The following is a 16,998-nucleotide window of genomic DNA, read 5'->3' on the forward strand; positions in this document are numbered from 1 at the left end:
CCTTTGATTTAAATATCATTAACTGTAAAATTATATATTTAAAGACTCTATTTAAAAACTAGCTTTAAAAATCACTAAGCCTTGTAGCAATCAGCTCTTGTAACACAAATATGAAACAGTGCCAGTGGCCTCTAGGACACCCCTGGGTAAGAGCAATGTCGGGAGTTACTCACCTGAGGTGAAGACTACCAGAAAATGGAAGACTGTGGTGTGGCTTATTTCTGTCTCCATCACTTACATGATGATCAAAATAATTCACTATGGAATTGTGCTTTTAAGCTCAATGCAGGGCACTCTTTTAGATGTTTCTGGAATACCACTTCAAAATCCAAGTCCTCACAGGTGCAGGGTTTACATTCTTCGATGTGTGAGTGTGTGTAAACAAATGCCAGTCAAGTCAGGGGATGGCTGAAAATTCTGCAGTGCAAAGGGGAAAAGGAGTGGGACACTCTCACTACCCTGGTAGAGGTGCCCGGCAGCGGTAAATGCTGAAGTGTACCAAGGTGATAATGGAGAGAGGGTTCTGGAATCTGACTCAGGAAATTTTCTTTCTTGAGAAGCCCAGGCAAATTGCACTTTAACCGTCTTGCCCCTTGCCCCCACATATCAAGTCTCTTCTGTAAGTTCCAGACCCATCCCTGGTCAGCGAGGCGGGGCTCACTCCCCCAAGGCCTTTCCTCTCTGGGCCAAAGACGTGGCAGTGGCTGGCAGTGGCGCGGACGCCACTGCGCATGCTCAAAAGGTCCCGCGGCTTCCAGAGGGGGCGTGGTCGGCGGTTCGCGCCTGTGCAGAGGAAAACGGCGCGCGTTGAAGTGTTTGGGCCCTCAGGCCCTGCCGTACCGTCGGGGCGGCCAGCTGCCTTCTGCTTCCGCCGGGTCCGGTGTGAGGTGTGAGGACCGTGTCCCGCGTCCTCCTGCCCCGCACGCCGCGGCCGTCATGAACCGTGACAGCTTCGCGGCGGGCGAGCGGCTGGTGTCGCCCGCTTACGTGCGGCAGGGCTGCGAGGCCCGCCGCTCGCACGAGCACCTGGTCCGGCTGCTCCTGGAGAAGGTGCGGCGGGAGGTGGGGTCGGGCTCGGCGCCCCTCGCGTCTCTCTTTCCAGTGCAGAAAAGAGGGAAAGTTCCAGCTAGTTCCCCCGGTGTTTGCGGGAAGGGGAAAGGTCTCCTGTCCTGCTCCCGGGGTCAGGGGGCGTGTGCGGCCCCCACCCCTGCGGCCCCGGTGCGGGGGCCCTGGGCGCGGGGTGGGGGCCTGGGGGTGGCCTGCTGGCACCCCTGGGCCTTCCTTGCTCTGGAGTCTGGCAGCCCTGGTGAGGACAGCCGGGGTTGAGGTCTTGGTGGAGGGGACCCGGGGCCCGAATCCCAGTGAACCCCGCCCTCTCCAGTGAGTCTAAGCACCTGTCAGAGCCGCGCACCGCACTGACACTCGGAGCTCCCCCTCCCGGTGCTGGAGTTAGGTCTGGTTTTAGAAAGCGGTGAGCGTGCACGTTGAGAAAAGTTGCAAAAGAACAAGCCTGCAAGATTTGAGGAACCTGAGTTGCTCGAGTATATCGCCTCCCATCCCCTCTGTTCCTTCCCTCCCTCCTCTTCTCTTTTTAGGGCAAGTGTCCAGAGGAAGGTTGGGATGAAAGTACACTGGAACTCTTTTTACATGAACTTGCCATCATGGACAGCAACAATTTCTTGGGCAATTGTGGTGTGGGAGAAAGAGAAGGGAGAGTGGCCTCTGGATTAGTTGCACGTCGTCATTACAGGTATGGTGGTGTTTTTTGTTGTTTGGTTTTGTTTTTTTAAACCTAATAAACCTTTTTTTTTCTTATAAGAACTTGACAAATGCTGGAGACATATGCTCTAGTGTCAGGCAAAGCAGCCAAGCAAGCACAAGGCCCTGAATTCAAACCCCAGTACTGAAAAAAAAAGTTGAATAGTCACCCTTTTGTACAAGTACTTAAAGAAAAATAGAATTTATGTAAAAGAACTTGATATATGTTAAAGTTGTTGAAAATTTTTCCATATTTTTCGAACACTTTAGGTTTTGTTGTAGAATGGTTCATCGTTAGAACTGTTAAACACTGCTCATTAGTATGTGAGCGGAGTCTCACTTGATAAGAATCTCTTTTTTTGCAATGTTAAATTTTCAAGTCACTTTGTCATCATTTCATAAAGCTTTCTATAAGTTCAGTTAACCATTTAATTACTGTTGGTGATTATGAATCTGACCATTTATTTCTCTGTGTACCAATGGACTGTAACATAGTTGAAAATAATGCTTTGTTCATGTGGGTTTTGATGGTAATGAAGCACATCAGTAGTGTCATATGATAATCTCATACACAATTTCTGATGTACTTGACTATTAATTATTTCAGATAGCATGAATTATTTTTATGTTATGTATTCTAAAATACCCCCCCCCTTTTTTTTTGCTTGCCATATTGCAGTTGGAACCCAGGGCCTCACACTTGTTTGGCTTGCTTGCATGGCTCGTACTCTACTACTTGAGGCACACTTCCACCCCAGTTATTTCTGGTTATTTTGGAGATGGAGTTTCATGGACTTTTCTGCCTAACCTGGCCTCTTAAACTGTGGTCCCGTAGATCTCATCCTTCTGAGGAGTTAGGGTCCTAGGTATGAGCTACTGGTGCCCATTGTAAAAGTATCTTTAGATAGGGTGGATTTGGATGGTATTCTTCAAAAAGCATGTATCCTTTAAGATCAGGACAGGTGGTTGTTGTTGCTTTCTTTCTTCTTTCCAGTACTGGGGCTTGAATTCAGGGCCTGAGCACTTCTTTTGCTTGAACTTCTTTTGCTCAAGGTTAGCACTCTACCACTTGAGCCATAGCACCACTTCTGGCTTTGTCTGTTTATGTGGTACTGAGGAATCAAACCCAGGGCTTCATGCATGCTAGGCAAGCACTCTACCACTAAGCCATCTTCCCAGCCCTAGGACAAGTTTTGAAACATCTGTTTATATCATTGAAGCTGAACCTACTGATATTGTTAGGGGCAAAGGAAAGAAAGAGAATCTAATGTTACCTATATTCTAGTCTTTTACTCTTGTATAACAAACTATTCTAAAATGTAATGGCTTAAACATTTAGTATTTCTTACATTTCTCAGTGCTTACTGGGCTTAGAGGGGTGAGTTTTGGGTCTCTGGTACAATAATCAGATGTTGGCTGAGTTTAGTCATCTTAGGGTTCCAGGTGATCCCCCTCATGTGACTGGGTGCTTAGATGCCTTTTTCTGTGAGGTACGTTCCTCCTGACATGGCATGTAGTGGAACAGTCCAAGGAACCAGTGCTCTGTGAAGCCTGAAGCTCTAGGAGCCTCTGACTTAGCCTAGTGGTTGCTGACAGTCATTCCTATGAATTCTTCTTGGTCATGCAGGGAACTAAGGCCAACCCAGATGAGATGAACAGGAATTAGACCATATCTCTTGGTGTGGGCCAGGGAGAAAAGGAATTATTGTTGGCCACCTTTAGAGACTAGGTACTGCAACATAGTTGATGAAGTTGTTTTAATTTAAATAAATTTTCCACATACTAGTTTATGAAATATAAGCAAATATTGGCTCTGGCGTTTGTTTGTTTTTGGCAGTACTGAGGTTTTGAACTCAGGGTCTTGCAGTTGGCTCATTAGCATTCTTCCTCTCAGGCCATGCAGCCAACCCTTTTTGATTTTAGTGCTTTTTCAGATAGAGTCTCTCACTTTTTGCCTGGTCTAATCTTGGTCCATGATTCTCCTACCAGTGCCTCTACATATCTTGAATTACTGGCATGAACCACTTTGCCTGGCTAGTTTGTTGAGATAGGGTCTTGCAAACTTTCCTACACAAATTGGCCCGAAACTGCATCGCAGGTTGCTGGGATTGCAGGCTTGAGTCACCATGCCTGCCTTGTTTTATTGCTTATTGTGCTTATTGTCTGTTGGATTACTTAGAACACAGTTTTTGGCCCATTTTTTGTTCAGGTTCATTCATGGAATTGGACGATCTGGTGATATTTCTGCCGTGCAACCAAAAGCTGCAGGTTCTAGTCTTTTGAACAAAATTACCAATTCTTTGGTCTTGGACATCATAAAGTTGGCTGGTATGTACCATCTTAATGATATTACATATTATAACACACTTGACCTGATTTTTAAAAGTTAATTCCTTTTTCCAAGAAGAATATATGTGACCTTTGAAAGGACACACATATAGAAGTTTTTTAGAGTAAGAAAGTCAGAGCCATAAGCCAAAGGATGATTGGCAGTGAGCTTCCAGAGAAACAGAAAAAACCCCACTGAATCTACATCAGTTACTATTTGACAAAAGAGATGTATCATATCTCCAAGAAAAAAGCTGGAAGCCTGTGGTGGTGGCTCATTCCTGTACCCCTAGCTACTCAGAAGGCTGAGATCTGAGGGCCAGTTTTTAAGCCAGTCTGGACAGGAAAGTCTGTGAGACTTCTTTATCCACAGTTAACCACCAAAAAAGCTGGAAGTGATAGTGTGGCTCAAGTGGTAGGTAGAGCATCATTGGTAAGCAAAAAAAAAAAAAAGCTCAGGAAAGCACTCAGGCACTAGGTTCGAGCCCAAAGACCTGCACAAAAAACCAAAACAAACATAAAGTACAGAAAAGATAGATACTGTTTTTTTTGTAGGATACCTAATTCTGTTCTACTTCTTTTATTTATAGGTGTTCATACAGTAGCCAATTGCTTTGTAGTTCCTATGGCAACTGGTATGAGTCTAACACTGTGTTTCTTGACATTGAGACACAAGAGGCCAAAGGCAAAGTACATCATATGGCCGCGGATAGACCAGAAATCTTGTTTTAAATCCATGATCACTGCAGGTAAAGGAAGAGAAGTGGCACATGCAATATTTGAAATGCCTCTGTGAGAAAATTCACACTTTTTCTGGAGAGATGAGTGAGTGCATGAGCAAGCGAGTGTGTGAGTAGACAAACTAAATCTCTTCCATGTGCCCTTTCATAAAAGTTGTGCTAAAATATTCATGACAAAAGTTAGTGTGTATTTTGTCTTATATACCTTATAAATTTATGGATACCTGGATAATTTACCATTAAAAGTTTATATAATTATTATTTGTGGGGGGATTTTAATTATCTGCTAGTCAAGGTGCTACTGCAGCTGAAAAATTGAAGAGCATTTTTCTATTTATATGCATTTAAATTATAGAATGCTCTTGCAAACCTCATCCTCTGGCTACTGAAATTACAGGTTTCATCAGAGGTAAAACATTCGTACTTGAATTGCATTATTTTTATGTCCACCTTTAAAAGAAAGTGAGCTCTGAAGTAAAGTTGAAATATTGCCAGAGAATGAGCAGATTTACTTTTCTGTGGACTGGAAATGAACTGAAGTACTGATCTTTTTTTCTGATAATAATGTCTATGTTATTATGTATGTAGACATCCATTTAACGTTTTTTTCTTTCCAGAATTTGTGTTTTTTGCCATATCATAGTGTTAGAAAAGATTTGTGGTCCTAATTATCTAGTGGTCTTTCATGTTATTTTGACTGGCCTTCGGCTAATGTCAGTATGAAGCCAGATCTTTATTATTTGTCCAAACGAATAGATAGATTTCTGTGTGGACTGATACTGTCCGCCAGAGCTCTAGGAACTTCCTATACTTGTGTTCATACTAACATGTAGCTTTCTGGTTGGCTTGCTTAGGTTTTGAGCCTGTGGTCATAGAAAATCTCTTGGAAGGTGATGAGCTACGTACAGACCTGAAAGCAGTGGAGGCCAAAGTCCAGGAACTGGGGCCTGATTCCATTTTGTGTATTCATTCTACTACATCCTGTTTTGCTCCCAGGGTGCCTGATAGGTAAATGATTTGTGAATATTGACCTTTCGATCTTCTCTAGTCTTTTAAATAAAATGTTACCTAGTAATTTTCAAACTTGCTTAACTAGCTTCAGTAGTAAATAGTGAACTGACTGTCCTAAGAGAATATTTTGACCTTGACAAGAAATAACTGATATAAAAGAAGGAAAAACTAGTATGGGAGGTGTTAGATGCCGTCTGTCTGTCTGCTTGCTCTTGAGCCTGACTCTGGTCTCTTAGCATCTCTTGTGGTTTAATAGAAGTTTCTTTTCAACTCATATCCTGGATTTGGTGGTATTTTTTTTTATTGCTACTTTCACGTCTTTGACTTTATAATCTTCATATTTAGGAATTATCAGTACTAACAGATTCTAAATGGAAAATCTGAGGATGGTTTATTTTCCTCTGACTTCTTTTTTCTAACTTGGAAGATTAACTTGTGTAGTAGGTGTGCACAGTGGTTGTCTGCATTTTGTGAATCACATAAATATTTAAGAAAGGCAAAAGCAGGGGAAAAAGAAAACATTCTCAAGCGTAGCCACACATTTTTCTTTCTAAAAGACAACCTATTAATGCAGGTTTCTGTTTCTGACAGTAGCTCTGTTTTGGTCTCACATTTAACATCTGAACAAAAGTGCAAATAATTTGTAAGAAATTGATGTTGGGCTTTTCTTTTTGCATCAAGGTATGCTTTGGTTCTCATAGAATTGTGTTATTTGATAGAAATGAATGCATGTTAGCTTTTATTATCTGAAAGGCAGATTTTAAGAGAGAACTTAAAAACCATGCTCTTGAAAACTTACCTTGCTGTATTCATGAACCTGTGAACTCTGCTTTAATTTAAGATCATGTTGCATATACTTGAGTGATTTATTTATTACTTACCAGTCTTAAAATTCACATTGAAATATTAAATAAGCATCTTTTGTCTTTGGAGATTTTAATGTGATAGAAATAAGTCACATTACCAAAAATGGTGATGCACAGTTAGAATTAGTAGGATATTTGAATTTCTGATTTTATTAAATTTTACAACTAGGATTTTTCTTTACATTAAGTGAGACTCCTTTGTAGTCTTAATTTTAATGGGTATAGTATGTATTTTGTCTCTATTGTTTACTATTTGGACAGGGAGTAAGGGAAATCTACTTCAGTGAAATGCTCAATGTAGGGTGGCATTTCTTCTCAGCGATAAAACACCTGAAATTAGCTTCTAATGAAGTGTAGTGTGATTCTCTTGAAATCTCTGCCATTTTAAATGCCTTTTACACCTTCTAACTATTAGCATTGCAGATCAGTACAGATGATTTAAAATTATACAAGTGATTTGTTTTTCTTTTTAAAACAGAACCTTCAAATTATTATGGTACCTGATTTCAAGGAAGTTCTTTGCTAAGGAGTACTTTTACTAGATCACATATATTGAGGAAATCTTTTATCTTTTTTATGAATAAAGTACACGTATGTTTTCCAGGTCTCTTATTAAAAGCATCGTCTGATTTGTGAGGTTTATGAAAATAAAATGAGGTTTTAATTCATACACTTTTACTAGAAGCAAGTTGAAAATTTACAGATGAATACAATAATCTTATTTCTATTCGTAGTTTAAAAACATTAATTTAGACCTGCTAAAAATGTATCATGACTTGCTAATAAAGCCATCACATACATTTAAAATACATTATTTTGAAAAAACTGATGTTAAATGCTGTTGTGAAAGAAATTTTTTTTTTGGTACTGAAGTGAGGTTTGAACTCAGGGCCTTGCACTTGCTTAGGTGGTGTTTAATCACTTGAGCCACTCCTCTAGCCCTGGTTAATTGGAAATGGGGTCTTGTAGACTTTCCTGTGAAGAATGGTCTTGAACTGACATCCTCCAGATCTCTGCCTCCTGTGTAACTAGGATTATAGGCATGAGCCAGCTGCACCTGTCTTAATGTGAGATTACTTATGACTTCTACTTGTTTTAATTATTTTGCAGCTACTACCTACAGTGTGGTAAATAACCAAAAGCATTAACGAGCATACTGCTTTGTGAAAGTTCCTTATACATCTTCTTAGGCTGGAGATGTGGCTCGAATGGTAGAGTAGTTGTATAGCAAGTGCAGAGCCCTGAGTTCAAACTCCATTATTGCCCTCCCACCAAATCTACTTGCTTTGTGTGTAAGAAAGGTACATTTTTATATTGGTATTTTTATTGGTATATTTATATTGGTATTATTAATGTAAACAGTGTTTTTGGTTGTCTTAAAGTTATTGTTACATCCCTCAAGCTGCTGAGCTACTATACAGAAAAAATTTCAGTTCATTATTTTCTTCCCTTTGGTATACATTAAGATTGACTATTAAATTAGAAAGAGTCTCCACATGATAATTTATAAAGCACAGTGTGAGTGTGTCTTTCTATTGAATATTTATGTTTATAGATTAGAAGAACTGGCTGTGATTTGTGCTAATTATGGCATTCCACATATAGTCAACAATGCTTATGGAGTGCAGTCTTCCAAGTGCATGCATCTCATTCAGCAGGTAAGAGAGCATAAAGCTGTATCAGAAAGTGGAGATTTTTACCATAGTTCAGGATTGACATTTTCATATAAACTAGTCTAGTTAGGGCCATTTTCTTAGCAGTGTCTTTTAAGGGAGCGTTAGAAACTTGCATCCAGTATTTTGTAAGTAAAAGTCATTATTCCTTGGTACTAGGATGGTAATTGGACAGTGGCTTTGGTAGCACATACTCAACATAGAAATATTACAGTTTCGTTTTTAACTTTCTCATATTTTGGATTATAGGATCATTGTATTCTGTATTTAAGCCTTCACTTTACCTTATTATCCTAGACTGAAAATTACTTTGTCAACATTCTAGCATGTAGCTATGGAGTTGGTGGTTCTTTTTTGTTTTTAATATTATCAGCAACTAGATCTAGTCATCTGTTTTAGATTTAATTTTTTTTTTTTGGCCAGTCCTGGGCCTTGGACTCAGGGCCTGAGCACTGTCCCTGGCTTCTTCCCGCTCAAGGCTAGCACTCTGCCACTTGAGCCACAGCGCCGCTTCTGGCCGTTTTCTGTATATGTGGTGCTGGGGAATCGAACCTAGGGCCTCATGTATCCCAGGCAGGCACTCTTGCCACTAGGCTATATCCCCAGCCCTTAGATTTAATTTTGACAATATGCCCACATTTCCCAACCCAATCAGAGTGTTCTTCAGAGCTGTGGCTTTGAGTGGAGGCCTCTGTGGCTTGCCTTCCTATTCAGCTGCTTTGCTCCAGCTGCCCTCCATCATGCCTCCCGGACATACCTGCTCAGCCTGCCCCTCGCTACCTGGATTGCTCTTCTACAGTGTACATGGCTTCTTCTCTTGCTTGCTTTAGGGCACCTAGACTTCCTCAGACACCTTATCTGAAAATCACATCCCTCTCTTTTTTCATAGTACTGTAGTTTGAACTTAAGGCTTGCTAATCACTTGTTCTACCACTTGAGCCACACACCCGGCCCATACGCTCCTCTTGCTTGCATTTTCTCTCCTCCTTTTCTCGTTCATTAGTTTTAAGATAGAATCTTTTACGTTATGATGTATCAAATTGAGATGTTTTATGATCAGCAATGTACAGTATTACTTAACAATAGTTATTATTCTTTTTTTAACCTAGTAATATGTTAACTGATGATACCACTGTTTTTTCTCCTTTTGGCAGCACTGATGTTTGAACCCAAGGCCTTGCAATTTGCTAAGCAAGTGCTCTCTCTACTCCTTATTTTTCAGATAAAGTCTCCTGCTTTAGCCTTTGGGGCTAGAAACCTAGTTCATACCATAATCACCCTACTTTACCTCCTGTGAGGTTCGTACTATAGGTGTGAACAATTACATATGGCTTGTTTTTTGAAATAGTCTTGCTTTTAAATTCAGACTGATCTCAAGCAGTCCTCTTCTCATCTTTACCTCCGGTATATCTGGGATTATAGATTTGCATCACCACCCCTAGCCCATAATGATGTCCTTAAAGTTGTTGGCCCCTCAGAATTTTTCTCCATAGCACTATTTAGCATTTGATATGTTTGTATGGCCTAGTTTTCTACAGCTATTAAAATGAAGATTTTGTTTTGGCTAGAACTTTGTCTTGTTCACTCTTTTGCTGTTAGCACCTAGGATACTATTCAGTACAAAGTTGACAATAACTGGTCCTGCACAAATAAATAAGTAAAATATTACATACATCTTTGTGATATGGGCTATATAATTGCTATAAGGGTGATAATAATTCACATACTCTGGGCACACATGGTTTATATTAAGTAGATATAAGATATTTGTAGATTATATGTGATCTTTTCCAGTGTGGCAAATGTATTGAAGCCTAGTAAATCTTGTCTAGTAAATGTTGTTTCTCATAATTTTGTATTTAATAATTTCATATCTACGGTATGAGTGTGGTTATACTATGGTAAAAGTCACAGCTGATTCGCTTAATTTCTTTACTCAGGATTTGTATCAGTTAGGATGCCATTGGCTTCAAGTAACAGAAACTTAGCCAGTAAAGGAATTTGTTTTTGTAATTTATGCTTAGGGAGGAATGAGTTATAGACTTGATAAATCAGGATTTCTGAAAACTTCTAGGGAAGGATTTCCTTGGAATTCTTTGTATTTTAAAGCTTTGCATTTTAGCTTTTAAAGGCTCCCTCATAATTCTAGATAAAGACTATATCCTATATAGATGGCTTATTGTTTTTCTCTCTTGTCTCCTTGTTCTTCTGGTCTAGAATTTTTAGTAGTTTTAATTCTATTTTTGGAATTTAAATATATCAGATAAAAGTTTACAAAAGAAGTTTAGAAAAGTGGAAAACCATTGGTTATCATTTCACTCCAACAAATACCTGTAAGAATTTATGTATTGAGATTTTTTGTTTTCCTATACATTATTATTTCTACAGTCAAAGTTATTGTGTACTATTTCCATTACATATTTTTAAGTTAAGGTTTATTTCTATGCTTTCCACATGTCTATGTAGTCTTCCTAATAATCATTTCAGTGCTCTTTAAAAAATAGATGTTAAATGATACTAAGCAAAAGGAAAGAAATGTACATATCACCTGATCTGGAAGAAACTGTTTTATTGTTAATGTTTGTAGAGTTCATAAGCTTTGTAGATAAGAATGATGATGTCCATCATTGGGAAGGTTAAAATGTGTACTGTGAAATTGATGTAGTTAATCTCAATAAAGGGGAAAAAATTAGATGTTAGCACCTAGGCTAGAGTGCCCAGTGTTTGGTGGTCACATGTATTTTAGCAAAGCATGGTGGCAGATGGGAAGAGATTTAAACTGACAGAAACTGAGCTGGAAAATTTGATACTAAACGTGCCCTTGGAGCTGTGCATTGTCAGCTCCTTCCTTTTCCTTCATCTCTGCATAAGAATAAAGCTTTTTAAGCTGAGTGGTTGAAACTTTAAAGTGCAGATATTGTTTTGTTGCAGATACTACAGTGTCTTTTTTTTTTTTTTTTGGTCAGTCCTGGGCCTTGAACTTGGCCTGAGCACTATCCCTGGCTTCTTCTTTTTTCTTTTTTTTGCCTCAAGGCTAGCACTCTGCCAACTTGAGCCACAGCACCACTTCTGGTGCTGAGGAATCGAACCTAGGCTGTATATGAGGCAAGCACTCTTGCCACTAGGACTACACTGTCTTTTAAAGTTGACTTGCCTATTTTTTTTAAAAGCACATAAAAGTTCAGTTTTTCCCTACATTGAACTTTTTAGAAAAAGGTTGTAACACTATTGCTTTATTTATTTATTTTTGTTGGTCATGGGGCTTGAACTCTGGACCTGGGCATCGTCCCTGAGCTCTTCAGCTCAAGGCTTAAAGGTCTACCACTTGAGCCACAACTCCACTTCCTGTTCCCATCTTTGTATGAAGAAACAAACTGAGTGGGGTCAAGTGACTTGCCTGGGTACCATAACTGCACAAGAGCCCATCCAGCTTAGTGTGACTCCAGAGCCTGTATCTTTCATTTTTTTTTTTATTTTTGTTTTTTTGGCCAGTCCTGGGCCTTGGACTCAGGGCCTGAGCACTGTCCCTGGCTTCTTCCCGCTCAAGGCTAGCACTCTGCCACTTGAGCCACAGCGCCGCTTCTGGCCGTTTTCTGTATATGTGGTGCTGGGGAATCGAACCTAGGGCCTCGTGTATCCGAGGCAGGCACTCTTGCCACTAGGCTATATCCCCAGCCCTGTATCTTTCATTTATGAACAAAATACTAAAACTGCAAGTCCTTTCTTCTGGAGGTAATAGTGTTGTAATAACCAGTTAGTCAGTGAAGAAAGAACTATAAACACTTTTTTATTTTTGGCTCAAGGCTAGCACTCTACTACTTGAGTGATAGCTCCACTTCCAGCTTTTTGGTGGTTAATTGTAGATAAGAATCTGATGGGCATTCCTGGCTGGGCTGGCTTCAAACCATGATCTTCAGATCTCAGCCCAGCTGACTGAATCTGAGCAGAGAGGATATTCTGGTATATATATATGCAGTCTGGAAAAGTTGACTTCTACTTGAATTTACAAAAATGACTAATTTTAGAGATTCAAAGGATGTTGAGACAAATTAATGGAGAGAGGCATAGTAATATTATGTAGGACTAATTATTTTAGACAGAATAGACTGTCAAACTCCAAAAGTGTGGGAAGCAGCAACTTTACTTTTGAAAACAATTGCTATTTACAGACCTGACTGTGCGTTTATTCCACAAATAGTAGTTACTAGATTCTTGCTGTGTGCAGGCACTCAGGGATGGTCTGGGGATGCAGTTGCGAATCCATCCAAATCTTGGCCCCCAGGAGCACCCTAGTTTTTGAAGCACATGGTAAATACTAAGTATGGCAGGTCTGGGTAAGTTCTCTGGTGTTTGGGAGAGAGGGAACGATGTCAGATTGCATGGAGTGATTCATTTAAAGGCTTCTTCCAAAAGTTAACTCCCACCAGAGTCCTGAATGATGTGAGGAAGTGAGCATGCAGGTTGCTAGAGAGAAACCAACTCCAGGATAATGTGTATCAGGACACTAGGGCAGGAGTATGCTCTAGTGTGTGAGAACTAGTAAGGAGGCCTGTGTGGCTGGGCTATGAGAAATGAGGGAACTGTGGTGGTGGAAATTTGAGGTGTGATAGGATTTGAGATTTTACTTGAGTAACATGCTCTGTGGGAATAAAATGCTGGATGGGACGAGTGGTCATTGTAGCAGCCCATATGAGGTACTTTGGCTTTTGGGGCCAGAACAGTAGCTGCGGAGGTTGTTAGAAATGATGAGTTCAGATACTTCCTGAGAGTGGGGTTTTTTTAGATTATGCTGTGAATTAAGTATATGTAGGGTATGAGAATTCAGGGACAATGAAGCTTTTGGCCAGAATACTTGAAAGAGAGGAGGTGCCAGAGGAGTAATATTTTTATCTTTTAATCGTGGCTTCTTCATCTAGACTGTAGTCCCTGCTGTGCCTTGGATTGCTTGGGTAACTTCTGTAAGTTGCTTTAATTGCCTGGATTTTAATCTCAGCTGATCTTGGGCCTGTCACTTTAATTCCATTGTGCCTAATCTGTCATCTGTAAAACAGGTGTTATAGCAGCATCTACCTCATGTTGTTACTATGACTCCTAAATGTAAAATGCTTAGAACAATGCCTGACACACAGTAAGTAGTACATTCTAGCAGTTAGTGTAAATATATATATATATAGCATGTGTGTGTTATTAGAGAGCAAATCCAGGACCTCTTGTATGCTAGGAAAATGCTCTACCACTGAGCTACATAACTGGCCCTTAATTTTTATTATGAAATCTTACTAATAGTCCAGGCTGATTTCACATTTGTCATCTTCCTGCCTCAGCCTCCCAGGTTTCTAGGATTACATGTATCACCAGGCACAGGTTCCTGGAAATAATAATTAGATGAACATTTTTGTGCTTTAGTCACTGCTGCTATCTCCAGAACCTAGGGCATGGTGTGATGTGTGGTAAGGTGCTCACATATGTGCTCTGTGCGTAAAATGGCAACTCTGCTTCATTTGAAGACCATGGCCTCGGTTTTCTATTCCACTTGAGCTCCTCCTACTCTTTCCTCCTCCTTAGGGGTAGCCTTTGCTAATGTACTCAAGAGAATGGGTCTAGCCTGCTTGTTCCTTGCCAGAGTGTGCTGTCTTTAGTTCAGTTTTAATTATGAAAGGGTCCTAACACAGTCTAGTGTACTTAAAGTTTGTTTCTCTCGGGAAGCTTTTATAGTAAATGGGCAACCCCAGCTGCTACTTTATTTTTGCATGTTTTTACTTGGTACGTTTTTTAAAGTTACTTACCTAGTCTGTTAGTCATCTATGCTTCTTTCCGTTTTCCTGCGATATGGCGGAATTTTCTGATTGTAGTTTATGAGGAAGTGAGAGTAGCCAAGGAAAGTCAAGCTTTCAATGGCCACGTGATAGCCTCTGCGTAGTCTGCTCCCCTTCCCTGCTTTGGCTGCTTCTACTTGTTGCCTGAATCTGGTTTCTCAGATTAAGCCAGCTCTCTGCACCTTCCATTCCCCCCCGAGGTAGAGAGAGAATGCGAGAATGAAGGTCAAATGTGGTTATAATATTAATAGGAATGTAGATTGTGAATACAGATTGAAAAATCTGTGGCTATAGATAAAGCAAAAACCTATCTTAGTTGAAATTTAGATAGTATCTCTATTTTTAAGAGGAGAAAATTGAAGCACATTAGATAGAAGGTCATATACTACATTGGCTGGGGACCAGAATTTCATTTTACATTTCCAGTAGGTAAGTATTCAGCTTTTTGCCAGAATATTAAATCTTCATTGGAAGTTCATTTGCAGTGGAATGAGATCATCGAAGATTGTAGCATTAAGGGATATGAGTTATGTAGAAACATTGCTTTGGAATTACCACGAGTACACAAATAAAATTTCCATTAGTTGATGTTAAAAATAAGGTTTTGCTTTTGTTATCTGAGGGGTGGCGGGAGAGCTTGTTCATAGTGTCAGTGGTAGTGGTAGTGGTAGTAGGCTGAGAGTCTGGGAATTTTCCTAACATGCAGGAGACCTTAGAGTCTGTCACCAGCCCTGCAAAAATGAAACAAACTGGAAAAAAGACAAGACAGTAGATTGTCCAAGCATCAAATGAAGGCACTTAAATATCTATTTGCTAACTTGGTTGGCTATGGTCTATTGTAACCACTCTTGAACTCACTGCTTAATAGTTGCAGGAGTCACTCTGGACATTTATTGTCAATTAAAAGATCACAGAGGAGAGGTATGGGAAATCCATTCTCTCTTAGTCCAGGTATAAAGTAGAGAGCTCTGTTTCAGTAAAATTCCCACTTAAACGGATAATGAAAACCTGTCCACTTCATAGGGTTGTTGTGAAGATTGATGGTTAATGTGTGTAAGCATTGTGTACTACCCAGTTCTGTATACGAGGAGCACCATTTCAAAGCATGGTTTAATACCGAAAAACAGTGCACACAAAGAAAATAACAATATTTGATCTGTTTTTTATTTCTATGCCTTTTTTTGTTTTATTTTAGTTTTTGCTGATACTGGGCTGATACTCAAGGTCTTGAGCTCATTTGGCTTTGTTGCTTAGTTGCTGATGTTCTGCCACTTGAGCCACACCTCTAGTCTGGCTTTTTGATGGCTAGCTACAGATGGAGTCTGGCATACTTTTCTGCCCAGTTAGTATGGATCCTCCATCCTCTAGATCTCAGCCTCCTGAGTAGCTAGAATTATAGACTGTGCCACCAGTGCTCAGTTTCTATGCATTGTTTTACTGGTAAATTAAGCTGTTAGATCTATAGTGCATGGTAGGATGTTTTGAAAAATATGTGTAGTGAAACATATTAAGCTAATTAACAAAGCCTTCACCTAAAAGATTTATTTTTGTTGTGATGCTTATTTGTTAATAGCAGTTGTTTTTTATCCTGGCAACTAATATGAAATACTACATGTCATTTGATTCTAGGGAGCTCGGGTTGGTAGAATAGATGCTTTCGTTCAGAGTTTGGACAAAAATTTTATGGTTCCAGTAGGTGGCGCTATAATTGCTGGCTTTAATGAGTCCTTCATCCAGGAAATCAGCAAGATGTATCCAGGTAAATAAATGTTTCTGTTCCTCAGAAAAAGTAGCTACAAACAAAAATCTATTTATACATAGGTTTCTGTGTTTAAAAAAAAAAACCTTAATGTTGCCAGGCCCTGGTAGCTCATACCTGCAATCCTAACTACTCAGGATGCTGAGATCTTAGGATTGTGGTTTGAAGCCAGCATGGGGAGGAAAGTCCTTGAGATTCTTATCTCCAGTTAACCATAAAAAAGAGATAGCTGGAGGTGGAGCTGTGGCTTAAGTGTCTACCACTCAAGGACAGCATCTAGGCTCTGAGTTCAAGCTCTAGGACCAGCACATGCACACAAAATTTAATTTCTAAAAAGTCTCCTCATACCCATCCTTTTAATGTAACATGCCCATCTTTATTTCAGGAAGAGCTTCAGCTTCTCCTTCTTTAGATGTCCTTATTACTTTGTTATCACTTGGATCAAATGGCTATAAGAAGCTGTTAAAGGAAAGAAAGGTAAGTTCCCCTGTAGGTGTAAAATAATGTTCCTGACTAGAACAGTGCTCCAAATGTCTATGCTTATGTGATGCTAGGGGATTTACTTAGATCTGATTTTCAATTAGTCATCTTGTCTCTTCAGGTATTCTGAGGAATACTTGAGGAATGTTGATTGGTGGGTTGATTGATTTCTTTGATAATCTCGTGCATCAGAGATTTTTTTTTTTTCTATTCTTGGGTTGAACTTGGGCCTGGGAATTGTTTCTGAGCCTCTTTGTGTTTAAAGCTAGCACTCTATCACTTGAGCCACAGTGCCACCTCTGGCTTTTTTCTGAGTAGTTTATTGGAGTTAAGAGGACTTTTCTGCCTGGCTGGTGGTCAAATCACAATCCTTAGATCTCGGCCTCCTAAGTAGCTAGGATTATAGGTGTGAGACACTGGCACCCAAGCCAGAGATTCTTATTAGTTAAAATTAATCACATAAAGATAGAGGTTCTTAAAGAGAAATAGATTTTCTGTTTAGGTTTTGGAAGGCTAAAGGTTTATTTTGGGCCAGGTATGATGTCTTATGCCTATAATCCCATCATT

At 39.8% G+C, this 16,998-nt stretch overlaps 1 protein-coding gene across 1 annotated transcript in view; it reads left to right on the forward strand.

The window, feature by feature from the left end:
* The first annotated feature begins 820 nt into the window (after positions 1–820).
* Positions 821–16,998, forward strand: part of Sepsecs (Sep (O-phosphoserine) tRNA:Sec (selenocysteine) tRNA synthase) — a 31,795-nt gene continuing 15,617 nt past the window's right edge. Inside the window, exons 1-8 of the mRNA XM_048364906.1 lie at positions 821–1,050; positions 1,596–1,750; positions 3,968–4,086; positions 4,677–4,835; positions 5,681–5,834; positions 8,259–8,361; positions 15,822–15,951; positions 16,337–16,428. Of these exons, the coding sequence (XP_048220863.1) occupies positions 937–1,050; positions 1,596–1,750; positions 3,968–4,086; positions 4,677–4,835; positions 5,681–5,834; positions 8,259–8,361; positions 15,822–15,951; positions 16,337–16,428 (1,026 nt within the window). The 5' untranslated portion in view covers positions 821–936. The remainder of the gene's footprint in view (positions 1,051–1,595; positions 1,751–3,967; positions 4,087–4,676; positions 4,836–5,680; positions 5,835–8,258; positions 8,362–15,821; positions 15,952–16,336; positions 16,429–16,998) is intronic.

Source organism: Perognathus longimembris, chromosome 16 (genome assembly GCF_023159225.1).
Source record: "Perognathus longimembris pacificus isolate PPM17 chromosome 16, ASM2315922v1, whole genome shotgun sequence".
NCBI classification, from domain to species: domain Eukaryota; kingdom Metazoa; phylum Chordata; class Mammalia; order Rodentia; family Heteromyidae; genus Perognathus; species Perognathus longimembris.